General features: G+C 28.6%; 2 protein-coding genes across 4 annotated transcripts in view; one reads left to right on the top strand and one right to left on the bottom strand.

Annotated features, from left to right (window-relative positions):
• LOC141530946 (cell adhesion molecule Dscam2) overlaps positions 1-13,675 on the top strand; it is a 45,657-nt gene extending 31,982 nt beyond the window's left edge. Inside the window, exons 12-28 of the mRNA XM_074248352.1 lie at positions 2,761-2,880; positions 3,449-3,631; positions 3,798-3,945; positions 4,286-4,584; positions 5,003-5,148; positions 5,237-5,391; positions 5,939-6,120; positions 6,189-6,497; positions 6,572-6,868; positions 7,706-7,847; positions 7,946-8,073; positions 8,498-8,926; positions 9,939-10,223; positions 10,304-10,590; positions 11,170-11,428; positions 11,924-12,014; positions 12,894-13,675. Of these exons, the coding sequence (XP_074104453.1) occupies positions 2,761-2,880; positions 3,449-3,631; positions 3,798-3,945; positions 4,286-4,584; positions 5,003-5,148; positions 5,237-5,391; positions 5,939-6,120; positions 6,189-6,497; positions 6,572-6,868; positions 7,706-7,847; positions 7,946-8,073; positions 8,498-8,926; positions 9,939-10,223; positions 10,304-10,590; positions 11,170-11,428; positions 11,924-12,014; positions 12,894-13,473 (4,040 nt within the window). The 3' untranslated portion in view covers positions 13,474-13,675. The remainder of the gene's footprint in view (positions 1-2,760; positions 2,881-3,448; positions 3,632-3,797; positions 3,946-4,285; positions 4,585-5,002; positions 5,149-5,236; positions 5,392-5,938; positions 6,121-6,188; positions 6,498-6,571; positions 6,869-7,705; positions 7,848-7,945; positions 8,074-8,497; positions 8,927-9,938; positions 10,224-10,303; positions 10,591-11,169; positions 11,429-11,923; positions 12,015-12,893) is intronic.
• A 3,189-nt stretch (positions 13,676-16,864) lies between these two features.
• LOC141530028 (putative receptor-type tyrosine-protein phosphatase mosPTP-1) overlaps positions 16,865-27,255 on the bottom strand; it is a 99,177-nt gene continuing 88,786 nt past the window's right edge. The window contains exons 2-9 of one of the 3 annotated variants that reach the window (XM_074246888.1): positions 24,682-24,959; positions 23,523-23,714; positions 22,911-23,191; positions 22,296-22,552; positions 20,766-21,049; positions 18,734-20,123; positions 18,533-18,668; positions 16,865-18,297 (exon numbers count right to left, since the gene is read on the bottom strand). In XM_074246888.1, coding sequence (XP_074102989.1) covers positions 17,749-18,297; positions 18,533-18,668; positions 18,734-20,123; positions 20,766-21,049; positions 22,296-22,552; positions 22,911-23,191; positions 23,523-23,714; positions 24,682-24,862 — 3,270 coding nt within the window. In that variant the 5' untranslated portion in view covers positions 24,863-24,959 and the 3' untranslated portion in view covers positions 16,865-17,748. The remainder of the gene's footprint in view (positions 18,298-18,532; positions 18,669-18,733; positions 20,124-20,765; positions 21,050-22,295; positions 22,553-22,910; positions 23,192-23,522; positions 23,715-24,681; positions 24,960-27,255) is intronic. The other 2 variants (XM_074246870.1, XM_074246879.1) reach the window with 2 other exon arrangements.

The following is a 27,255-nucleotide window of genomic DNA, read 5'->3' as shown; positions in this document are numbered from 1 at the left end:
CTGTCTGTCCGCGAGTATACAACACCTGATCGTATTATGTAAAACAATGTTTGTTGTGGCATGAAACACAACCCGCGTTGTTGATTTTACAATACTCTGGATGCCAATAATCTCATATATAAACTTTTTACCTATCTATATTTATTAAAAACTCATAATTTAATTATAATAAGTAAAATATTATTAAAATCACCCGTTAAATCGGTAACAAAATTAAACCCCAGTAAAATTAAAACTTTAAAACTTTCAGTTGAAGTTGATGAAAACAATAGTAGACTGAATTTTACGATTTACTTTAAACTGTGGTTAATTAACGATTTTAACGTCATTATTTCAATTTTATTATTATAAACTTTTTTATGACTTCGGTAAGGGGCATGAATAAGTTAATTACAAAGAATAATACGAGAACATTTGAATAGACTATCCGGGAGTAATTAATAAACTCGTCCTATTTATTCGCCAATGTTTATTATTAAATTTTAATTGTTATTTATCTTGACGTTTGCATCAACAACGTCCATATTATATAATATTTATGTTTATTTGTACTTTGTTATTTAATTAATTAAATATTATTATAATTTTGCAACGAGTAATTGAATAGAATATCTAAATATTTGGTAAGTAATAATTTAAAAAAAAAAAAAAAAAAAAAAAAAAGAGTAAAATTAAAAAAAAAAAAAATTCAACGTTGTGCCTCTTAGCCGAAAAATTTCGTGGCTAAATAAATAAAAGATTTGTTAATCGCGGTGAAAATAATTAAAAGCTATCGGTTAGTCAGTGAGTTACTCGGTAACAAGTATATAAAAAAGTACCCTTGTAGTTCCACCCCGGATCTCGCCGTTTTTTCTCGAAAGCGGGGTTATGGACGGAACGAGGACGCAGCTAATGTGCTCGACGAGTGAAGGAGATCAGCCATTCAATATCACCTGGTTGGTCAACAACGAGCCAATTCAATTGAGAGAGCATCCCGCTGGGGAGCATGCATCATCCTCATCGTCATCATCATCAATATCATCGTCATCATCATTATCATCATCTTCTTCTTCTTCTTCGTCGTCGTTGTTTTCGTCGGTGGGAAATATTCAAATAAGCAACTATTCACCGTTTTCCAGTATCCTCACTATTAATAGCGTTAACGAGAAGAATTCCGGAAATTACACATGTCAAATCAGCAATGTTGCCGGTGTCGTCGAGCACACCGCTGTTCTCGCTGTTTTCGGTTTGTTTCTTTCATCTTCAATCAATACTTTATTATTATTTATATTATTTGAATTTTTTTTTTTTTTTTTTTAAATTAAAAGGATCCAAGCACTCTTTTTTATGATTAATACAAATATATATAGAATTAGGTGCCGGGAAGTGATCGAAGTTTATTGATCGATGAGCTGTTGATGAAACTAAGCTAACGACTGCAGAATAGAGCAGCATGCTACTGTTGGATGAATATATATATATGTATATGTATATAATGTAATATCGAGAATCGAGATACAGAGACTCTGTTGGTAGAGTATTGGGTGTATGCCGTGTGCGAGTACTGCCCGCTACATTAATATCAGTTTACGCGACAGTCACCGAGTTTAGAGTCCAGAGTCCTGGGTATGGGAATGAAATATCGTAAATTCATATTATCAAATATATATGTATATGCACACCTGTGTATCGAGCACTGTCGTTATCTCATGGTTTTCATGTCGTTAGCAATCATTTCCGGTGACCACGGTTAATCAAATCCAGTCCTCCTCCATAAAACAAACACCGTCTATTATTTTATCCATTTTATTTATAAATCTCTTAGTTAAAAAAAAAAAAAAAAAAAAAAAAAAAAATTATTATTTTTGTTGAAGTTTTAAAATATGAAACGAAAAAAAAAAAAAAAAAATAGTCTAGTGTTCTGTTGAATTAGAGAGTGCTTCGATCCTTTTAAATTTTTAAAAATTTAAATTGAGTATTAACAGAGCAAATTGAGCCCGACGGGCATTGTCCAGTTTTTAAAATATAAAATATAAAATATAAAAATATATAAAAACATAAATTGCAAAGGTCATTTACTGGAGTATTTAATAAATATTGAGGACAAACAAAAACACGTAATTTTACGGTAGGCATAACGTATCGTAGTTAATTTTACGATACTTTGTTGTGCACTTGTATTTTGTAGCGGTGTCATTAACTGTTTCAAGCATGATTATATTTTCATTCATTATTATTATTATAATTATTAATTATTAATATTACTTCTATTATTATCATTATTATTATTATTATTATTATTGATCGTATACGTAATTTTAACAGCTTGAACTGACGACAAAGAGATTTAATTTATAGTAATTTGCTTTCGATAAATGATGGAAAAAAAATCTATTGACATTAAATAAAAATAAATAAAGAGAAAGCTCCAAAATATTATCGTCAGTTCACGAAATTTTAAACTAAAGTAGAAAATAATATTTTACAAAGTCGTTAAGCGTTGTTTTATAAGTACCATGTAGTTATTTGAGATTCAAAAATATTATTATTATTATTATTAATTATTTAGAAATGCATGTTATTAAACTTTATATTAATAAAAAATAAAAGTAATTTTTGTTCGGTTTATTGCGTAAATATTTAGAGTTTTAAACAAATTTTGTTACAAAAAATTAAAAACTAAAACAAATTGGGACAAGAATTAAAAAAAAAGAAACCAATAAAAACGGTAGATATCATCTGTTAGGTCTGACTAAAATTTTAATAGAATGGTATTTTTAGTCCCTCCTCGTTGGGTTGTGGAACCTATCGACCAGGATGCTATTGTAGGTCACTCTGTCTCCGTGGCTTGCCAAGCTGAAGGATTTCCTATTCCTAATGTTACCTGGAAACAATCTATCGGTAAATTATTCTTCTATAAAAAAAAAAAAAAAAAAAAAAAAAAAATATTCAACATTTAGTTGTTGAAAAAAATATTTAATTGTTTATTTATTTTTTTTTCCCTTCAAGTTATTATACAAGAAAGAGTAAAAGTCGCGTTAAAGTTTTAGATTGCATGATTTTAATGAATTTCTATCTTGAATGTATTTCACTCGAACAATGAACTGTACTAGTATATATAACAGTAAGGGGTTGACGGTTGAAAATCCAAGCCTTCATTAACTCGGGGTCTATTCGACAGTGTTGGCTGTGGGGAACTTTGTTCCATTCGTCATGAATTTTGCTGATCGGTGCACTCAGCGTTTTCATTCAGTTTCGAATGAGCTTTTCTTTCTCTCTCTCTTCATATATATGCATAGACACAAATTTTTAAATAAAATTAGTTTCGTCTAACTTCACGAGGATTCTTGTTAACTTTTACTTCATTATTATATTGTATTCTTTACTTTTTATGTAATTTAATTTAATAAAATTTATCTCATCAAATATTAACAAGTAGATTTGATTAAAAAAAAAAAAAAAAAAAAAGGTGAAACGCCAGGAGACTACCGTGAGCTCGGATACGGAGGAACTATGGAAGGCATTGAAGTTTCAAAGAATGGCTCGTTGGTTATTCCAAGAGTATCCAGAGAACACAGCGGGTTTTACTTGTGCCAAGGAAGCAATGGCATAGGTCCTGGTCTCAGTAAACTCATTCGTCTAACAGTTCACGGTAAAATATTTATCAGCTATGTCACCGGCTAGTTTAAATTATGTATCAACTAAATTCTATCAGACTTTTTCTACTCTGGTATTTTATTTTATTATTTTTATAAATTTATAAATTTAACAATTGTCTGTATTGATTATTTAGATAAAAATAAATTTTTATTTTTCAGCGGGGCCGCACGTTGAAGTAAAAACACGTCAAGAATCTGTTAGAAGAGGTGAAACGGGAACTTTGAGATGCGAGGCCGAAGGTGATTCACCTCTAGATATCAGTTGGCGTAATCGTGCCGGCAGAATTGAGCCAATTTATGATTTAAGGTATTCATAAGATTAATTTTAGCATTTCTCACAATATATAAATAGAAATGACAATTTAAATTATTATTATGATAACAATAGCCAAAGTAAAGTATCAGTCATTCGAATTAATGGATATTATTAAATGTTCAGTAAAATAAACTTTCATAAACAAACAATTGGAACAATGAATTATTGAATAAAAATGAATAATAATTGGAATGAGTTACAATAATAATTAATAATAAATAGCGTTAATTACATGTTTAATATACAGTACTGTATAGATATATAATTTATAATAAAATCGATAACTGTTAACTTAATAAAGGTAATAGATTCGAAATCACGTACTGTGCAGATATATATTGGAGAATAATTCAACACCCCGTGGAATGACGTCTGAATTACGAATAACTAAAGCAGGCCATGAGGATCGGGGAGAGTACGTGTGCGTTGCCAGCAATGCGTATGGCATGGACAAAGCATCGATCAATCTTCTGGTCCAAGAGCCTCCTAATTTTCCCCGGAATTTACACGTTGCCGAGCTTAAAAGTCGCTCGATACTTTTGTCTTGGTCATCGCCTTCCAGCGACTCAGACTCTCTCAACCCCGACTCGCCAATAACTAATTATATTATTCAGTACAAAGAGGCCGATGGTAGGTATATTTATAAATTTATTAAAGAAAAACATATTACATACTATTTTTATCATCTTCTCCTGTTACATCCTTCTCCATCTCGATTTCCACTATCTATTATTATGTATCCTTCTATATGTACTCGACTAATTGAATGACATTCCACACATATTGACATACATAACAGCATCAACAACAACAACAACTCGACAACTCCGAGAGGGTCTGTCTAATGATAAACTAAACAATAACCTCTTCAGACCTAAAACCTTTACTATGGCTGATACAATGTACGCCTATATCACTTATATCACTTGTATCACTTATATCACAAGTAGTATCACTTGCTGTTATTAAATATATCCTATTACCTATTACTAATGCCATAATTATGAATACGTGTAATTAAGTTTGTGTGTGTGTGTATCTGTAAAAGATGTGTGGCATGACCACAACACCCAGCCGGTAGCAGGAGACAACACGATCGCTTTGGTATCACAACTAAAACCGGCAACCACCTACCATTTTCGTGTCTTTGCGGAAAATCATCTCGGGACATCAGCCCCAAGCGACATTCTTCATGTCAGTATTCGATATTTTATCGCATTATCTCATCAATGCATGCTCACATTCTTTACTTTTATTTTTTATTAAAAAAAAAAAATTACAGGTTCAAACTGACGGAGAGATACCGGGCGGGCCTCCAAGGCAGGTCACTGCAGAGCCTCTGGGTCCTCAGCAGCTCAAAATCACCTGGCAGCCTCCCGATCAGGCTCTGTGGAATGGAGAGCTTCTTGGATACACCATTGCTTCTACTATACTGAGGTATAATCGCACGGAAAAAGGGTTCACTTGAGTCAAGAAAATATTTTTCTTCCTAATTATTTTTTGGAGTGAAAAAAAATTTTTTTTTTGACACAAAAAATTTCAATTATTTCTTTCTTGCTCCAAAAAATTAAATATCTCGATAGTAAATTTTCATTATTATTTTTATTGACTAACGTGTCAAATTGGAAGATCAAATAATATTGAATCATTTTTTTTTTTTCATTCAATATGTATAATTGTACGTTACAATAATATAAAATAGGTATCAAATATTCAAGAGAAAAATTTTCTCAGGGTGGCGCTACTTCCCTAAAGTATCTAAAAATCTTGATAAACTATAAAAATTTATTGTATCAAGTATTTATGATAATTTGAATGAAGAAAAAATTACTTCCACCAAGAATAAAATCTCAAGAAAAATTTTTACTTCGGCCAACACAACTTTGGTCTTCCTTCAGGCACCCAAAAATTTTCTTGAGCCAAGAATTTTGTTCTTCAGTCAAGAAATTTTTTTTGATTATAAATGTTTGATTTTTTTGCAAAGAGATGACGAGCAGGCAACAAATATAACTCGAGTGGGTATTACGGGAAATGGAGACGGATCTTACGAGTACCGTTTAACTGGGCTGAGAAAATTTACCGAGTACAGCATTGTGGTGAAGGCTTTTAACAGCAAAGGAGATGGTCCCGGTTCTGATCCAGTGATAACCCAAACCCTCGAAGCAGGTTTGTACTTTATTAAATAAAATAAAATAAAATAAAATGTAATAAATATTGACAATATTTATTTTTAGTACCGAGTGCTCCACCGCAGCACATTGCCTGCACAGCGCTGACTGGTCAAAATATTCAAGTAACGTGGAAAGCACCGCCGTCGGATAAAATTCACGGAGTAATAAAGGGGTACAAACTTTTATACGAACCGGCTAATGAAGAAAGTAGTGAAATTCTGGGATCTCGAGATACAAAGATTACTCAAGCGCTCAGCACAGTTCTCCACGATTTACGGCCCTACACAAACTACACCGTCCAGATTTTGGCTTACACCCGGGCCGGGGAAGGTGTAACCAGTATGCCCATTTCGTGTATGACGGAAGAAACTGGTAAAAATTTATTATTTTAAAAGACATATTTTTGGTAATTAATTTTTAAAATAAATAATAAATAATAAAAACAGTTCCTGATGTACCGGAGCGCGTGAAGGCAATTCCAGCCGCGGATAATGTTGTTATTATTTCGTGGTTGCCACCAAAACGACCGAATGGTGTTGTCACTAAGTACACCGTGTATATACGAGCGCTGGATCAGGGCCAAGAAGTAAAGATCATTAAAGACATTTTGCCGGCTCAAAGTTTACACTATGAAGCCACGGGGTTGAAACTACGAGAATCTTATGAAGCATGGGTCACTGCTTCTACTAAAGTCGGAGAGGGACCAAGTACTCCGGTCATCAAACTTCAGCCAAGTTCTACCGGTTGGTAACCAAACGTACTTTTTTACTTTTTTACTTTTATACTTTTGTACTTTTGTACTTTTGTATTTTACACATTATTATTTATATACTTTATTTTATAACTTTAAAATACCTCCCCTATTTGGGTGTATTATTACCCAGACATTTTATTGTCGAGTAACTTGATAATAAAAGGAGGAAACGGCAAGAAAATAAATTGATCCCGAACTCGGAGAGTCGGCTTGTGGTGTGGCTCTATATACCCACTACAGGAATAAGTACAAGTTAAAGAACAACCAGTCAAATAATTAGTTCCCTCACGACAAAGTTTATAGTACCAAGAAACGTTTAAAGTTACAAGAGTGTAATTTTCTTTTGTTACTTTCGCTTTGTATATAAAAGTTACTTATTTCATTTTCGTTTTATTTCTTTTTATTTCCTCGTCAATCGTCGTACTTTTTTTCTAATTCCCTCTCTTGATCGTTCTTTTATAACTTTATTCAATTATAAATAAACTTTATTATTATACCCATCTAAATTCACTTGATACTTTATTATTTGGTTAATAATAATACCGAGTAATTCTAAAACTATTTTATTTTATTTTGTTTTATTTGGTATTTAATTAATTCGGTTAGAAGAAATAAAAAGTAAAAGAAAGAATAAATGAATAAATGGTGTACGATAAAGACTTAATTAAATAATTCCAAAAGATTTTCTTTTATTTTTTCTATTAAGAAAGAGTCATTTTCTTAGTTGGATTTATTAATTAACTTGTTTTTTTAATACTCTGTAAACTTTGGATAGTATAGCTCGGTGAAATAATTTTATTAAATTTTAATTAACTTTGGTAATTAGTTCCAGCGGCTATTGTATCTTTTGGAGCTCCTATAATAACGTCTTGGCGTGTTGACGTAAGATTTCATTGTTTATACGTTGGAGTACCTGAACCGACAGTTGATTGGCGATTGGCGGATGTTAAATTGCAAAAGAGCCAAAGGTATGCTATAATTAATTTATTATTCATCAAAGTTACTTTATTCTATTTTTTTTTTTTTTCCAAAAAAAATTCAATAAATTAAAATTTTATTGTTTCAGATTGGATATTGGAGCAGATCATACGCTGACTTTAAAAAATGTACAGAGAAGTCAGGAGGGAAATTATTCGTGTCATGTGAAAAATTCATTGGGGTTTGATGAAATTGTTTACAGTCTACAAGTTCAAGGTAAATATATTATAAATAAATTATAAATAAATATTAAACTGAAAAATTTTTCAGTTACCGAAAATTCCTACTGAGTAAAGGTCCTCCCCTTCCCCCTTTATCCTTTATTTCCCCCAGTTCCCAAAAATTTGTCTTTAATGACAAATTTAGCTATTATATGGCTAAATTTAAAATAAAAAAAAGTTTGCTTAGCCAAGAATAACTAAAAGTAAACTTTAAATTGATGTGCCAAAAAAAAGAAAAATTAATTTACTTTAGATAAAGATATGAAAAAAGTAAAAAGATAAAAAAAATGTTGTTTGGCAGTTAAAGTTTGTATAGCGTTATGAGATACAGCAGATGATGTTTTTGTTGCTGCGTTGCCGAGTTGCCGGTTGGTGGGTATATAAAGTTATAAGTTTTAATTGACAAACTTTACGCATAGTTCCACCAACACCTCCAACACTTCTCGCAACTGGCACAACAACCGAGGCGGTGCAGTTACAGTGGAAGCAGGGAGACAACGGGGGTGCTCCTATAAAGGGATTTGTGTTGGCTTATCGCAAGGAATTCGCCGAATGGGAAGAAGTTATGCTTGACAGGCGTGCCAGTACTCATTTACTCGGAGGTCTGCAGTGCGGTACAAAGTATCAATTTACTCTGGCTGCTTTTAATCGCATAGGGAGTGGAAGTGCCAGCAAAATGGAAACTGCTAGGACCAAAGGCTCTAAACCAGTTCCTCCCCATAAAAAGCATCTCATACGTACCAATATGACCTCTGTTATTCTCGAATTGACTTCCTGGCAAGACGGCGGCTGCCCATTGCTCTACTTTGTTGTTGAATATAAACGATTGCCCGGTGATTGGCTACTGGGTAATTACTATTATTAATTATATCAAGTTACTAAAGCCAAAAGGGCGTATCTCAAAACATACACCTTTTTGGTATTGCAGAACTAAGAGGACGTATCAAAAATTTTTAGTAATTATTTAGAAGTGGGATCTACCATTTTAATTTTCATTTTTGTGAACGAAATTTTTTTTTTTTAATTTTGATATAATTTTTTTTAAAAATACGTAAAAAAAAACAAATTTTCAAAAAAATTGTGATATTCAACTTTTTTTTTAATTATTCTTTTTTTTATGTACTTTTCAAAAAAATATATATATCAAAAACATCAAAAAAATATAAAATAGAAATTTTATCCAAAAATATGAGAGCCAAAATTTTTTCCAACTTTGAAGGCAAAAAAGCTATCGAAATATTAATTTTTTGATATTTTCGATATTACCACCATAAATCCGTGGTAAAAAACAAGCAAATTAAAAAAAATTAAAAAATGTTAATTTTTCACCCAGATATGGCCAAAAATACGTTTTATCTCACTTGTAAATGATTACCAAATTTTTTTTGTAGATAAAATAGAAATAAAATAAAAAATCGAAAAATTGATCTTTTTGAATATTTTTTTTCAAATTGTTCAAATTTTTCTTCACGACTGATTTATTATAAAAATGATAAAAATGATAAAAATTAATTATTTTGATTTTTTTTTTTCATTTGAAAGTTCAAAAGTTTTCAAATTATGATATTCTGAATTTTTTTTCCCTAATTTATTTATTTTTTAAATATTTCAATATCTGAAAAAATAGCATCGTTACCATTTCATTAAAAAACGCTCAAAATCGTAAATTTTGAATTTTCAAACGAAAAAAAAAAATCAAAATATTTACTTTTCATACTTTCTATTATTTCTATCATAAATCCGCCGTGAAGAAGAATTAAAAAAAAAATATTCAAACGGTGCAGTACTCGAAAACAACGCAGCCCCACTTCTGCATAATTACCGTTAATTTTAATCAGTATAATAAAAATTTTGTTGTAGTATCGAATAATGTGTCACCACAATCGAGATTTCCGATAGTAAATTTGGAGAGTGGAACGAGCTATGAATTACGAGTGACAGGATACAATAATGCCGGATCAACTCAAGCGGAATACCTATTTAGTACAACTACTCCTGGCGATTCACCGAGGATCCATGACGGGCGACCGCCTGAAATAAAGGTCACGCCGGTTTATTTCGATGCACAAGTACTTGCGCCCAGTGTTATATCCGTTGTTGCTGTTATTATAGTCGTCGGCGGTGTTTGCTTTTGTTTGAAAACACGTAAATAACTTTTTTTTCAACACTTTTAACAAAAAATAACTGTTTAATAAATAATAATAAAATTTTATTATTTAAAAAAGATTCTCTGAGAGGAAGAAGAGGTAATGATCCAACTTCTCAAACCCAGGCGGCGTTGGATAACAAACACAATATGGAACAGAGAGAACAGTATTATGCAACAGTACGTAAACCTAGTCAACAATCCCCGTGTCGGGAGGTAAATGCATTGGAACGTATACCCGAGTACTCTGAAGATATTTATCCATATGCAACATTTCATTTGCCCGAGCAAGAAAATTTATCTGCGAATCCAATAAGGCAGGCGTACTTCTACGAAAGAAGCGAAACAATGTTACAAGGCGCTCAGGTAAATAATAAAAAAAATAATACTATAATAAATTTTTTTTCCTATTCTCATAAAATTCATCTATATTATTAACAGAATAAGAAAAATTTTTGTGGCCAGTTTATTTATATGATAAAATCGGTTTTTTAAGTTAAATTTAGTATCATGGCAAAAGTCTTGATTTGAAATTGTGACTTTTCAAGGTTTTATATCATTCTCACCGATAATTAAGAAATTACTTTGTATCTTGTGAACTATTGACATTTTTAAAGATATAAGCTCATCCTGATGTTAGACTCATCAAGACCTTTCATTTGAGTACCCACATGCATTTTTGATATATTTTTCATATATACATATATGTAATATATATAAATATATGAAAAAATGATGTGGGTATTCAAATGAAAGCTCTTGATGAGTGTAACATCGGGATGAGCTTATATCCTTAAAAACATCAATAGTTAAAAAATTACATAGCAATTTAACAATAATCATTACTTAATAAAACAAAATTTTATTTTTTTATAGTTTACAAATCACGGCAGTCACATAGTGACTGTAAGGTTGCGAGTATTTATTATTTTTTTTTTTTTTCAGATTGATGTTGATCAATATACAAAAGTAAGAAGCCGGTCAAGGCGCAAATCAAAGTCATTCAAGTCCGAATCCGAGGAGTACGATACTCTTGGATCGGACAGCGACACCGAAGTAGGGACGAGCAGTCGTACAGAGTCCTCCAACCACCTCGATGATTCTGCTCCGACGTCTATTTTAACTCGCTCTCCAGGACCGAATTCCGGGCCACAGCGAGGCCGCGAGCAACGATTAGCCATTTTCCCAAGGCCGGTTCATCATAGTAAGTTAGTATTAGTATTCAATTATATTTTTTTTAATTATTATCAACCAAGGGAAAGCTGGGAACACGGGAATAATAATAGATTTCATAGATTAGCTTTAAATTGCACGCCTAAATTTTCTTTTTTTTTTTATTCAATTATTATGTTCGATTTCGAGTTTGCCATTAAAGTCTTAGTGTGAATAATTAGTCTAAAGCTTCTAAAGCTTGTAAATAACTAAACAAGCATTTCATCCATTATTTTGTATATTTATAAAATAAGTTCAATGTAGAATTACTTAAAGCTGCTGCTGGATAATTAATTAAGTCGATCATTAATCCTGATCGGATTAAATCTATTTTAACACTCAATTGAATCCAACCGACTAGCTTTTTTGCTAAAACTTGATAAATAATTAACAATGCACTTAATTTTTTTGTATCCCATAATACTCCGCTTTCCTCTAGATAAATAAATAGTAATTGTATTGTTTATTTAAACGTATTTATTTTTAGATGTACTGTACCACACGCACGAATCAAGTACATCAACCGAGCCGTCACCAATTTCTGAAAGAAAAACCTTTCCTAGATTAGAAAAGCAACGGTAAATATTAAATATTTAATTTAAGGACGTTCCAAGAAAAAACCATTGTCTTAAATCATTTTTTTTTTTAATTTTGAGTACCTGTACTCATAAGTATCCTCTATACTAGGGTGTGCCAAAATTCAATTTTCATGAAGAACCTTTTAAAATTAGAATTTTGAGTTCCGCTTTTAGCAGGAGCTGTGTTTGGGCATTTCCTAAGATATTTTGGGGTGAGTCGATTTATTTGATTTTCATAGAATTTTTTAACAGGAGTTTGGATATTTCCGCTGAAATTTCAAATTTTGGTCGGAAGTGCCCAACTAAATCTTCTGTTAAAAATTCTATGAAAATCAAATAAATCGTCTCACCCCAAATATCTTGGGAAATGCCTAAACACAGCTCCTGCTAAAAGCGGAACTTAAAATTCTAATTTTAATAGGTTCTTCACGGAAATTGAATTTTGGCGCTATACGAAGGAATTTTTTTAAATAGTTTTTGTGGCGCTAAATTTTGAAATATTAACATTTAAAATTAGTATATTTTACATACAAATCCTAAATGCTGATCGACGTTTTAATATCAATCGTACTTTTCTTAGGATTGTTTTAAAAAATTGAGAATCATTAATTAAAGATATAACAAGTATTTTTTATCAAAAATAACATAAACAAGCGGTATTAATTTTTTTATAAAAAATGTTTGAAGTTAGTGACTTTCGATATTTTACGTGAGTGGAAGTAAGTGAGCGATAGTCTTATCTAGGAACGTCCTTAAATAAAAATAGTAAAAAATAGTAATAATAATAATAATAATAATAATAATAATAATAATAATAATAATAATAATAATAATAATAATAATAATAATAATAATAATGATATTATAATAAAAAAACAGACATGGAATAACAGCAGACAACGTCCGTGGATCTCGAGTTCAAAATATAATTCGAGCAATGGGAAAAGATCGAGAGACGAGCACGGGAGTTAGATCTTACTCGGCAGCATCCTCGCCGAGTCATACTGCCAAAGGATCAAGACTTAATACATCCTCGATAGATCGACACAAACAAATACCGCGTCGATCAGTTGAGTCTTTGTGTTTGTTCAATGATCCTCAACAACCGACATCAGCGATACAGCCGACACACAACACACAAACGTCATCCTCATCTTCAAACTCAAATTCGAATTCAAATTCAAATTCAAATTCAACCTCAACCTCTATCTCAATGTCAACACCACGCAATTATCAACGAAACGCGAGATTACGCTCTCGAGAGCAGCAACCGCGCGAAGACTGGGGTAATGAATTATCCACATTAGAGCTCAAACCGCCCTCAGGGTTCACCGATGCTCACGAAACAAGCGAGGCGGAATGTGATATTGATATGAAGCTTAAACTTCACAGAAAACGTTCCGGGCCTCTCTCTAATTCGCTGTCCAAATCACCCAAAGACTTTACAATCACTGTTTAAACATCAACTATTTCATTTTAAAAATATATTGATCTAAATGTCAAGACTTACATTAAAATATTGAGAGTAAAATCCAAAAAAAAAAAGTTAATAAATAAAATAAAGTAATTAACTAATTAATAATTAAATGTATTATTGAAATATCTCATTGACTAATTATTGATATTATTGAATGCTATGTATATTAAATATAAAATAAATCTTATTTTTGTATAATTTCAACTGTTTTCATTACCCTGAGCCCCGACCATCCCTTTTGAATTTACCGAAAATTAAATTATAAATAAATTATATTTAATACAATCTTTGTAATAAAAATAATGAGGGATAATTTCATTCGTAATAATTAAATTTTAAAATAATAAAATACTGAAACGTGAACAGTAATTGGACAATTTAATTTTTGTGTATATAATTTATTTATTCATTAATTTAAACGCCAATCGGCTTTATACATATTGATAATTTTTCGGGAATTTTTTTGATAGGGAAAATAAAAAAATTTGGGGATCGGATTTTTTTTATTTTATTAAGGGTACATTAAAAATTATTACCCTAAATTTTTATTAAAAAATATTTAATTATTACAAAGTTATTAACAATCTCGTAGAGCATACCATTTGCTATTCGGCTTTTAGCCTTGGCATTTAAATAAAAATAAATAAATAAATAAAATAAAATAAATCCGGGGCCTCAATTAAGCCTGTGAAGAGTTGGAAGAATTTTATTGATTGATGAGGCAGCACAGGGTGACCATAAGACAGATCCGTAGTCAAGAACAGAAGATATGTGCAAGGAAAAGAGACTTTAATAAATAATTAAACAAGTATGATACTGATACGATTCTATATTTATTTAACTGCACGTGAAATATTTCATTACAAATCATTATATTTATTTTTAAATATTAATATATATATTAGAGTTAATTTTTTTATAGATACTCTTATGTAGTTTATATATAATTATATTTACAATTGCTATTTACAAATACTGCTTGGAATGACCACCATATTAAATAAAATAATATTTTTTCACACAGATAAATAAAAGATACAATTAATTGTAATTATTAAATCACACAAGTTCATATTTGGCCTGATGATACTCTGAGTAAACATCTTCATACTTTAATTAATCATTATAAAAAAATTTCCATACGTTTATTTTCCACTTAGTAATTATTACTATTTAACTTTGCAATTATTTAAATATATTATTACAAACTATTTGATAAATAAATTTCTTCTTTTTTTAAACAGTACAATTTTCTATTTTTTTTCTTAATATAGAAACATCGACAATTATAATTAATTATTCTACTTTATCTAATATAAATAATAATAAATAAAATTCGAATAATTAATAAATTTCGTAGATATTTTTTTTTTCTGAATATATATGGTAGCTTATATTTATAATTGGTCGATGTAGTTTTCAAGAAAGACCGAATAAGATGATTTAATTTTTTGATTTTTTTACAAGTATTTAAGTTACAAAATTCGGCAGTGCAATAAATATATCAATACTATTTAATATTTAATTTAATTTTTTAAATAGTGTGTATCGCTATTGAATTATATAATTCATAAACGACAAAAAAATTCTTTGAGATTATACAATTATCGAACAAATAAATTGTGCAGTAATATGTAAATCCTGTAAATATATTTTTAAATTCATATACAATATATTTATATTTATATATTATGGATTATCACGTTAATTAACTCAAATTTTATTTTAAAGATTTTAAAATATTTTTTCGTCAATTTTTGCGTGCAAATTGCAAACTGTCATATTATTGTATCGATATATTATTTGTTGCGCTTTAAAATATTTTTAAAAAATTTCAAATAAATAAAAGATAAGTCGACATCAGTCTCATGTTAATTTTTAAAATTATTTTCGATTGTTACAGTATAATTGTTTATTTATTTTAAATATACGGTGCAAGCGTGTGCCATTCCACAGACAGTATGCTGACTAGAAACTAATTTATATATTTATATTATAATTTACTTTATTATATCTCTTCACATCTATTTATGTAATTTTATAAATTACTAAATAAATATATACATTTATAAGATTTATTAATTTTAAAATAAAACTTTTCAACAAAAATTTATAATCATAATTTTTGAATTATTTTTCCAAAGTTTTATTTATTTTATTTTTTTCTACTTTTTTATTTTTTATAAAAAAATGACTACAATCCTTTGAGATAAATACAAAAATTAAATCTAAACAATATATCAGTTAGTTTATTAATATTTACGTTAATAAATAATAAATAAAAAATAATCGGCAGATTATTAACTGCCAAAGTTGAGTATTTTTGTTTTTTTTTTTTTTTTTCTACAATACTTTGGCAGCAGAGTGTATTAAATAATAAATTTACATTGATTTAAATACACAATTAAATTCACATTCAATCTACATTTACAGATATTAATATAACGTATACATAAATTCAACTACTTATTATTAATATTAAATATTAATTGAAATATTTATTTCGAATAAACTCCGGTTTAATTATAATTTTTATTAATAATTAATAATATTATATATATATGACATTTATGATACAAGCATCGTATGATAAAACATGGTTATTATTACAATTAATTAGTCATAATCATAAATACTATATTTATATTTATATATTTATATTTATATATATTTATATATTTATATACTTTCTAACAATCAACGGTTATTAGGACATTCAACAAAACAATCATCTCAGGATTGTAACTCATCCACAACAATCATATTCTCTTTATTTTATTTATTTTCTTAAAGTATCAAACATTTTGACAAAAACATTTATCTTTTTATCTCAATAATTATCATATCAGTATTTTTCTAAATTCGGTACTATAACTATATATTTAATATTTATTTTTTAAATATATTCATGTAATATAAAAAAGAAAATTACGTTGTGGTTTATTTAATTTAAATACGTACAATGGACAGATAATTTATATTTATTACTCGTTGATGATTTTATAAATCATTATTATTATTATTATTATTTTTTTTTTTTTTGTAATATCACGAATAAAAAATTGCATTACCCAGTCCCTCTGCATAAGTTATTTAATTTATAATTACTCATTTTTACTCATCTGATTAATAATAATGCGTACAAAACGATTATTTATGTTTCAGTCTTTTTGTGACGTCCTTTATATCGGACTGTGATTGAAAATCTATTCAACTAATTGTGGATTTTAAAATTACTTTTTTATTTTTTTTTTTTTTTTTTCATTAATGAAATATTTACGGTTTGGAAGCGAGTTCAATAAAATAATTATTAAATCCAGTAAATATTAACCGAAATTTTTCAAAAAATTAATCAAAAAAAAAAAAAAATAAATAAAAATTATTCGTTTTAATAATTATACAATTATAATGGCAATATTTTTATAAAAAAAAGTTATCATTAAAAGTGAATCTTGAATGGCTTAATTAGAGAGGGTACTGGCACAGGAGTTTTACAAATTATAAAAAAATAAAACTAATAATTATTAACTAAAATTAATTTAAAAAATACAACCATTATCATACACGCTTATTTACAGCTTTTTACTAATTTTACAGTAATCATAATAATAAAAATAAAAATAAAAATAAAAATAAAAATAATAATAATAATAATATCATACGACATAAAATCTTTATAATAATAATTTACCTAATATCTTTGGCAACTGGTTGTTTTTTTTTCTTTTTCTTTTTCTTTCAACAGATGGTCCGTAATTTATTTACAGAATAAAGCATTTGTTATATTTATTTAAAAGACAAAGACTTGATTGAATAATTTAAATTTAAGTTATTAGTTCATTTTTTGAAAAGACTAGTGGATGGCTTCAATACGTGCTCTGTTGGTTGTCAATTTAAAATTTAAAATTTAAAATTTATGATTTATAATTATTTTAGGCGAATTAGACCGATTGTACAATAAAATTGTATAAATAATATAAATCGGTTGCTATCAAATAGATTATTTTAAATACATTCGCCAAAATCAAATCGAGATTGACCAGTCATAGCAACATTATTTTTTTTATGAGTAACTCTCATAGTTGTATAGTAGCCATGCCAGCTATACCCAAATTGATTATTGGAATAATTTATTGGCGTTGGATCAACAGTGTTAGTATTTATATGAATATCATTATTATATAAATTGACAGGATGTCCCAACAAGGTACCATCAGACAGAGTTATATTTTGAGCGTGAGACGCGGAATGCCTCCATCATTGAGGAATAATCGCACATGTTGATTCCATACCTTCGGGTGGTATTCGCATATTACCATTTGTAATATAACCATTTGGATCAGTGATTGGCAGACCAGGAGCGACACCTCCAACCGAAACAACCCCAGGACACCCTGGTACACTCGGATGATTGACGTAATTCTGATTACGGAGCGGTAATCCTGCATTGTCTGATAATATATGGTGATCGCCGTAATCTGCGCATCCATCGATTGTTGGACATCCACGTTCGTTGTTGATATGACTTAGATGATTTTGATTATTAACATAATCTGTTGCATATTCTACAGGCATTTCAACTGACGCGTATTCATGAATACCAACAACATTTTTTATCGGTAATTGTCCTACAATATGCTGCTCCCCGCCAATTGTTGGTAATATCGTTGTTGTTTTAAAATTAATACTCTCATTTGGATTTATACAATTAACATGACCATTTGTCATTGTATACAAGTCTGGTTCAACTCGTGTTTTTGATGTTAATACTGATTCTAAACACTTGTACACCAGTACATAATCCTCCTATTAAAAAAAAAAAAAAAATTTTATTTACATTAATAAATATTAAATTTATGACACTGAAGTTAGCAGACGTCTGAAAATTTTTGATTTTTTTTATTAATTATTTAATTAAAATTTTTTTTTAATTATTTAATTGAAATTTTTTTTTTAATTTTTGTGATAAAAACTTTCTAAAAATTTTGAAATGTCGGCTAACTTAATTTTCATTTAAATTTAATTTATTTTTAATAAAAACCTTTGATCTAAATATTCCAGGTCTCTTCATGTAAAGTAATTTAGCAAACATATAAATATCAGCACTTTTTTCAAATTCTATTTGCTTCATCAGTGTCGTTAATAAAATAAATAATGCTGCCTCAATGCCACCATACCTGAATAAAATAAAATATTATTTATATTAGAAATAAAAATTTTTAATAATATTATTTATTATTACCTGTCCATAACAACAATAGGCCCGTTTTGATATTCTTTATGAAAATCTTGTATCATACCAACAAACGCCTTGGGATTGTCATTGTGTGGCCACAACCCATTATGATTAACAGGTCCTTGTACAATACGTGCACTCAATTCATAATCATCCTGAAGCGAGCGAATAACAACCTCTCTTAAAACAACACCGCTGACTGTTTTTTTAATAGCACAAAGTTGAACGCGAAAATTGTCAGTTTTCAATTCTTCCCCTTCATTCGGCCAAAATTCTGGATAGTCATTGTCGTCGCACTGCGTCAACATGACAATAGTTTTAGCATTATGATCCCAGAGCATTTGCCAAAATTCTTTTATTGTTGTATTTAACGGATGCTGGGTAAGAATAAATTCACGATTTTTATGAAAACCAGCGAACCAAGTAGCATTTATGTAATCACTTCCATCAATTCCAGCCTTTGGCGTAAGATGTACCCGTGAATTTTCAATAGGAACAATCTCTTGATTTCGATTTTTGTGTTGATTGAATGCTTTACTAGAAGATACTAAATTAAAGTCCTTGGGCTTCCAAGAGGTCACCAATTTATACTGCATCTCAATGTTGTTCCACGGATCGGTTTTGTTATTATCAGGAGACAACATCTCCTGTACATGCTGCAAGAGATTATCAATAGGAATGTTTGTTTCTCCGCTATCGATGGCTTCCTGCAGAGCATCGTGAATAAATATATACTGTTCTTCAGTTTGTACCAATGAATAACGCTGAGTACGTATATGTTTTAAAAACCCGAATACGTTTATCTCTCCCTTTGATTTAGCTTGTTTCAGCATCGCGTCAATAACAATGTACGCTCCGGTGCGTCCAACTCCGGCACTGCAGTGGACAATAATTGGACCAGCTGACGGCGGATTAGCGCTAGATGACTTTCTGATGAAACTGAGAACAGGAAGGGGATGGTCCGGAACACCGTGGTCTGGCCAACCGGTGTAGTGATACTGATAAACAGTACGCTCTCCAATGTTGCTGCCGTTCTTTTTCTTTTTTATCTTCATGTGTCTGATGTGCAATGTCCTTATTGTGTATGTCGCCATTACGTCTTCTTTTATTAACGTTACTTGAACGTTGCCGTAGGTCTCAGTTCCCTCTTTAGGCCAGTACATGTCACATTTAGGTCTACCCCGCTCGACTAAATTTGTTATCATAACGATTATTGATACGCGTTGCTCCCACACCATTCGCCAAAAGCTGTCGATCGTTGCGGGCAATGGTCCTTGCGTTCCAATATATGCGCGAGCACGTTGCCATCCATCGATATAATTTGCATTTATATAATCCTGTCCTTTATTTGACGGACTTCCATTGCAAGGTAATAATCTCACTCGTGAGTGATCATCTTTTAAATAAAAATAAATATATAAATAATTATTATTTATTGATTAATATTTAATTTCTCTTCTATATTTTAAAATATTTAAATTACTAAATCTTGAAAATTTGGACAAAAAATGAAGAAGTTAAATTATAGGAATTTCAGCTTCATCAGGCAAACTAAAAATAAAAATTATTTTTAGGTAATTAATACAAATATTTGACATATGAGAAGCTGATTTTCAAAAAGGTATCTTTTCGTATTTTAAAAGAGAAGTTTTTTTAACTTTTAAATATTAATTACTTGGAAAATTATAAAGATTTCTGAATGAGCTAAATTAAAATATTAATAATTAAAGATAACTAGTTTTTTGTCTCGATTAATCAAAAATGAAAAGATACCCCTTTGAAACTTAACTCCTCATATAAAATTAAATAAATTAAAAGAATAATAGTTGATGCTAACCATTGGAGTAACTATTGTCATTTTAATTTATTTTTTTTTTTTTATACATCAAACATTTTTATTAACTAAAAATAATTTTTATTTTTAGTTTGCCTGATGAAGCTAAAATAATTTAATATCTTCATTTATTGTCCAAATTCCAAAAATTTAGTCATTTAATTATTTATTAATTAACTTTAATAATAAAAATTATAAACTTACATGCAATAATATTTCCGTAGCGATTTTTTGACTGATTTTCAGCAGATTTTGAATTGTCAGCTATGTAAAGTTCTGTCTCTTTTGGAAATAATTCAAACTCTTTACTGAAACCAATGTCACCATCGGCATGTAATGCCGCTACATGCTGAACATATTGTGAAACAGGAACAGCTGTCCTTTCACCATCTTGTTTACTATTTTCCCATTCTTGATGCGTTTGCACATTACGCGGTGGATAATCCAAAAAGCAGTAGGCTGTTTGGAAACATTTCCTGAAAACACGCCTGTTAAGGCGCTTTGATTAATATCTAATAAAAAAATTATTATAAGCATACTTTTAAAGTGTCTTATTGCTATTTAAACCTCGTCGATCAAACAAGTAATTATTAGAAAAAAAAAAAAAAATTCTCACTAAGATTAGATATGGTGTCAATAAACTAACTGTACGATAAATTAATTTTTATCTTATTATTATTATTATTATTATTATTATTATTATTATTATTATTATTATTATTATTATTATTATTATTATTATTATTATTATTATTATTATTATTATTATTATTATTATTATTATTATTATTATTATTATTATTATTATTATTATTATTATTATTATTATTATTATTATTATTATTATTATTATTATTATTATTATTATTATTATTATTATTATTATTATTATTATTATTATTATTATTATTATTATTATTATTATTATTATTATTATTATTATAAATAATTCAAATAAGAACACTTATTAAAAAAAAAATCAAGAGAAATCAGTTCAATATAAACACTAATAATTTATGAATTTATGTAATAAAAATACTACAGATTTTATTTAATTGATCGCTTCTGACAATTATATAAACAAGAACAAAAAAAATGAATAAAATTTAAATAATAAACAGACTTTCTTTAGAAATTACACTCATTGTGTATCTTATCTGTCTCAAGTTTTTTTATTTTTAATTTCTTGGATAAAATAGAAATGATAAAGGTACATTAATAAATCTATTTTTACAAATGTAATAATAATAAAAAAAAAAAAAAGGAATCTTACGAAATTGTTTTTGATAAATTTTCCATATGAGTGTTTTTTTTTTTTTTTTTTTAATTTAATTTAAATAAAAGTAGATGTTTTAATAATGAATTGGTACGTTGAGTGTAACACACCGAAACTAACTGAAGACTAAACTGACCGTAAACGTTTTGGTATATAAAACGGTTAATATTACATATCGTTATCACAAAGATACTGATAAGAAATTCGTATCATCTACTTCTATATAATTTTTTAGTCGATAAATTTAAAGTACAGAGTAGAGCGATAAGCCCGTAAGTAATTTTAATTATCGATGAGTTGTTTAATTGACGAGCTGACAAGCTAATGAGCTTATGAGTAATGATTAATGAGTGTAAATTGTGATGAATTACTAGAGTGATTTTTTATTGTTATTATTATTATTCATTATCACCAAAAGTTACGAGATAAATATATAACTGGTGACAATAGATTCTCACCTCCACAATATTAAAGCTGTAATAGCCAACATAACGGCTATACAAGCACAAATCATACCCGCAATTACGCCGGTACTCAATTCTTCAGAGCTACGCCGCATTAATGGTGGTGTTTTATCACAATTACGTTCCACTCGTTGCGTTTTTGGTTGACTACAGTTGCCACGTACTACGTGATGCTGATTTATTGTGCTATTGGTACCAGCGCAGACCATTATTTCGTAAATGGTATTCATAGTAAGGTTTGGTATTATTATCTGGATCAGAAAATAAGAAAAAAAAAATTTTTTTTTTTATTAAAATTTTAATCACGGTGCGTTTTGTTCAATATAAATTATGGTGAATTTTTTATCGAATTTATTTATAGGAAAAAAAAAATAGGTAAAAGGTTTGACATTTTATTAAGCGATAGAAAAAACTTTATTAAATATTTCAGTGCAATCGGTTCAGCAATTATTTCAATATCACGAAGAATTTTATCGAAATAAAATATTTTTAGATCATCTGCTTGTAAATTCAATAAAACGTTTTTATTTTATTATTATATCGAAATAAAAAATGGTCCAAGTGATTTTTTTCGAGAAAAAAAACAGCTAAACAATGTTAAATATTTACCCCACTGTTAAGATGCTCTTTGGTGGTAGGAATTTCAATTTCGTCATATTTTTTATATTGGTCATTACGATACATTATGTAATAATAGTCAATTGAATTCCAAAAAGTTTGAGGACGTGCCCAGTAGACGTAAATAGCGTCGTGAGCTTGGCAAGTTAAATTTAGTATTACAGGAGCACTTGGTCCTGCAACATCAGTCTTTTGAATAATGTGATCAGATGGTTCGCCCTCGTTCTTCCACGTAAATGCCTTAACCCATATTTTGTATTCAGTCATTGGTTCTGCAAAAAAATAAAGATAAAAAACAACAATAAGTAAATAAATAAATAAATAAATGAAAAAGATATTTAAAGCAGTGTTAAATTACGAGTCATATAACAGAGATTGCAATGCGAATCTTTAAAAACTTATAGTGATGGTTTGTTAATGTAAACAATGACGCATATTGAGCATGCCACGTGCATTAGTAATATCGTTATAACGAGTGTGTAAATTCAACTTGAATTTAAATTAATTGAATAAAAACTATTGAGTATCTATTTTGATAAAATATTGTCAATTTATATTCAGTTGGTCAGATAATAATGACATTAATCGCTAATTAATACTCACTTAGATCATTGAGAAGAAAATCAATGGTTTCGTTGTTCTTTTTCAATGTTTTGACTTCTGTAAAATTCGAGTGCATGTAAAACACACGATATCCAAGGATTATTCCATTTTTATGTTGTGGCTCTGACCATGACAGCTCTACGGAGGATGAATTTATTCCATAGGCCGTTAATCTCAATGGTGTACTTGGAACTGAAATTTCAAATTTTAAATTAAATATTATCTTGTCTACTACGGATTTATTATTTCTTATATACATCTCAATCTTTTTCTCACTGAGTAAACCCTCCAAGGTCTTTAGCAGTGACTCAAAAGATGAATACTCAGTCTTTTTCTTTTTTTTTTCTTTTTCTTTTTCTTTATTTTAAAGCGATACACATTAAAGACATTTCTTTTTATAAATATACATCTTGATATTTATTACTTCATTAATACTTTTTATTTACCATTTTTTTTTCTTTTCTTTTTTTTAAAAAGTTTATTTTTTTAATGATAATAACGGTAATTAATATCACTAAATAATGTAATTACTTGAATATGTTTATTTTGCAAATTTATTATTTTTTCTGGTTACGTTACTATTTATTATTATTCATACATGAATATTTAAAAACTTGTTAACCTTGAACTAGTATTGTAATCATTACAAATCATTAATGTAAAACGCAATATGATTACACACTTACACACATTCAGATATTGTTTTATCATCTCATGAGTCGCGTGATTACAAGTTCAAGTTTAGTTTTTTTTTTTTTTTTTTATTTTATTTTAACTTATCTAAGATCTTTAAAATAGAGATAAAATTTTTTTGGTAGGTAAATAAAAAATATTTCTAAATCAGGACACTTAATTTTTTTTTTTTTTTTTGGATTTTTAATTTTTAAAATAATAAAAATTTGTAAGAGAAATTATTTAAATTTCGTTAAAATTATATAAAAAAAAAAAAAAAAAAAATTAAGAGAGTAAACAACGGGTTGAAAAATTTAAAGCTAGTTCAAGTATTGATTTTATTCAAGGTTCAGCCATTTTCGTGTACGAATAAATCTAAAGTTTAGGAATAGTATTCAAGCATGGTACTTTTAAATTACTCTAAATAATCTATTAAATCCTGTAAATAAAATGAAAAAATAATAAAATATAAATAATAATTAATTACCTTTGCCGTCATCGTTATCGTTATTATTATCGATAATAGTAGTAGCTTCATAATTATCATTGAGAGTTTTAGCAATCGAAATAATAGAAAAAAATATGAAAAATTTAAATGAACGAAGAGCAATACAAAATGGGTATGGTTGAGAACCTCGGTTTATCATTATTATTGGTCTTCTCGACATTTTAGTTATTCCCCTCAAGAGTTTTGCGGGGCAGCTGCGAGCTACGAGCTGCGAGCTGCCAGTTAGTGTGTTTTAGAACCAAATTCGTTTTGTATGCCTAAAAATAATCATAAATTTATCCTTGACCGTCCAGAAAGTCGTAACATTTTTTCTTTTCCATTTATAATTTTACAAATCTGTCTAATTACTCCCTTGTACTTTAAATTATTTCCTTTTTCTTGGATATATTTTTATTTTTATTTTTATTAATGTAAACACACACCAGAAAGTATAAGAATAAGAAGCAAGATTCTTAATTATAATATTATCAATAGGATATCCGGTACATCTAAAATCTTGACCGTGTTTTTAATTTTTTAATAAAACAAAACAATTAATAACGTTGACGCTAAATGAAAGTTTAGTAGATATTGGATGTATTTTATTCAGCTTCACCAGGATTACATTTAACAAGTACCCTCAATCACTTCCTGTTCTCATTAATCAACTACCAACTGTACTAGATTTTCTGTATTCTCTCTTTACTCTGGTCTCTGCTCCAATGTAACAGCCAATGCCCCTCCTTTTATCTTTAAATCTACACTCCAGTACAATATTTTTTCCACATATACGTACTTGTTCACCAAAAATTAAATTTAAATAAAAATAAAAACATAAATATAAATAAAAATAAAAAAATCCAACTCAGATCGAAAGTGTTAATTTAAAATAATAATAAATACACAGCTACACCCATCGCTCTTTATCACACTGATTGTAATTGCAGTAAAATAATCAAATTAATTCACTGTATAATTATTAATGTTGTAAAATAGATAAAAAAATATTAAAAATAAAAACAATGAGACGCACAGAATAAAATTGAGTTTAAAAACAGTGCCACCAATGACAAGTGACCAAGTGACAGAAAGGCGAACAGTCTGCACATATGTACACACACACGTGCAGTGCCGTATCACTGATAAATATCTTATCGACTATTTTAATAATTACTCCAAATCAAACAAATATTTACTCAATTAATATGTATTTTTAATAAATAAATAATCCATAAATAATAATAAAATGTAAAAAAGGAGCTGTCGAGTCACTGAGTCTAGACTGCACAGTATTTTAAAATAAACGGGGAATATTTCAAGTAATATATTTATTTATTTATTTTTTTTTTTTTGAGTACTTAAAGTTTATTTAATAAACATTTTTATCCGTTAATAATAATTATTTTGGCGTGGTTAATATTGAGACATGTGCGAGTACACTGACGCTATGCGCGGATACTTTTTCCTATCCCCTTTAACTTAAAAATTGAACGTACATCGGTATAGTCTATCCGAGCACAACACACGGAGCACACGGCCAATACAACGAGAGCTCCGACTGTGGTAATCGACCGGCGCACAAAACTCGCACACAATGTAGATTAGCGCACACTTACTGCATTAAACCAGTACTCATACTATTGTACCTCGAGCGCGGGCGCACATCTCGATACTCATACTCCTTAAATAATTATTTTTTACTTTTTTTATTATTTTAATATTAATTAATATCTTTAAATTTAATTAGACATTTAAAAATTTCATTTTTTTAATTTTTCATCAATAATTGAGCTGTTTTTTATGATTAAAATTAAAATTAAAATATAAATGTAAATTATTTTGGAGTAAGTGAACCCAGGATAACAGAGTTGTGAGTTGTTGCAGGATATTATATTATATATTATATATTATATAGGGAGTAAGCTGTTGGAGCTGTTGGAAGTTGTTCCAGTGGGAACAATGAGGTGGGTCGTGAGACTGGAAATAAAGGTTCAATGGTTGGTTGTTGGGATTATTGTTTAGTTGGGTATACCTATAGCATCTATACCTTACCCGTAGGATATAGATATAAATATAATATAGTTGTAGACAAAACCAGTGAAAAGAAAATCCGAGAAAGGACATGGTTGTTCAGTAACGTACTCGCCATTTCATCGGCCACCATCTTTTCAATTCATTTATCTTAAATTCATTATTTTTTTACTCGAAAAAAGTTATTGTCATTACTGTAATTGAATGTTACGTTTGCAATTTCTTTTATTTTTCCGCTCACTTTTATAATTAATTAATTAATTTAATTTTTTATAAATAAAAACAATCGACTCTTCTTAAACTCGATAACTTTAATTAAATATATTTATCCTTTAATCATTTTAGATTGCCGATGCACTTTCAAATAAATTTTAAACATCTTAATTAATTTCAAAGATATCTCAATAATTTTATCGAGTATATATTAAGTAGAAAATATAAATAATTAAAGATACTTTCTCAATTAAATCTCAAGTAATTTTTTTCTTGATAAAATGTGTCCTACTTATTTGATTCATCGTAATGATTCATCAATTTGAAAGT

The sequence above is a fragment of the Cotesia typhae genome, unplaced genomic scaffold, assembly GCF_013202065.1.
Source record: "Cotesia typhae breed Kobodo isofemale line unplaced genomic scaffold, CoteBio_Ctyphae contig_119, whole genome shotgun sequence".
Lineage (NCBI taxonomy): Eukaryota > Metazoa > Arthropoda > Insecta > Hymenoptera > Braconidae > Cotesia > Cotesia typhae.
The sequence above is the reverse complement of the archived record's forward strand: the minus strand, read 5'-3'. Positions and strand labels throughout refer to the sequence as shown.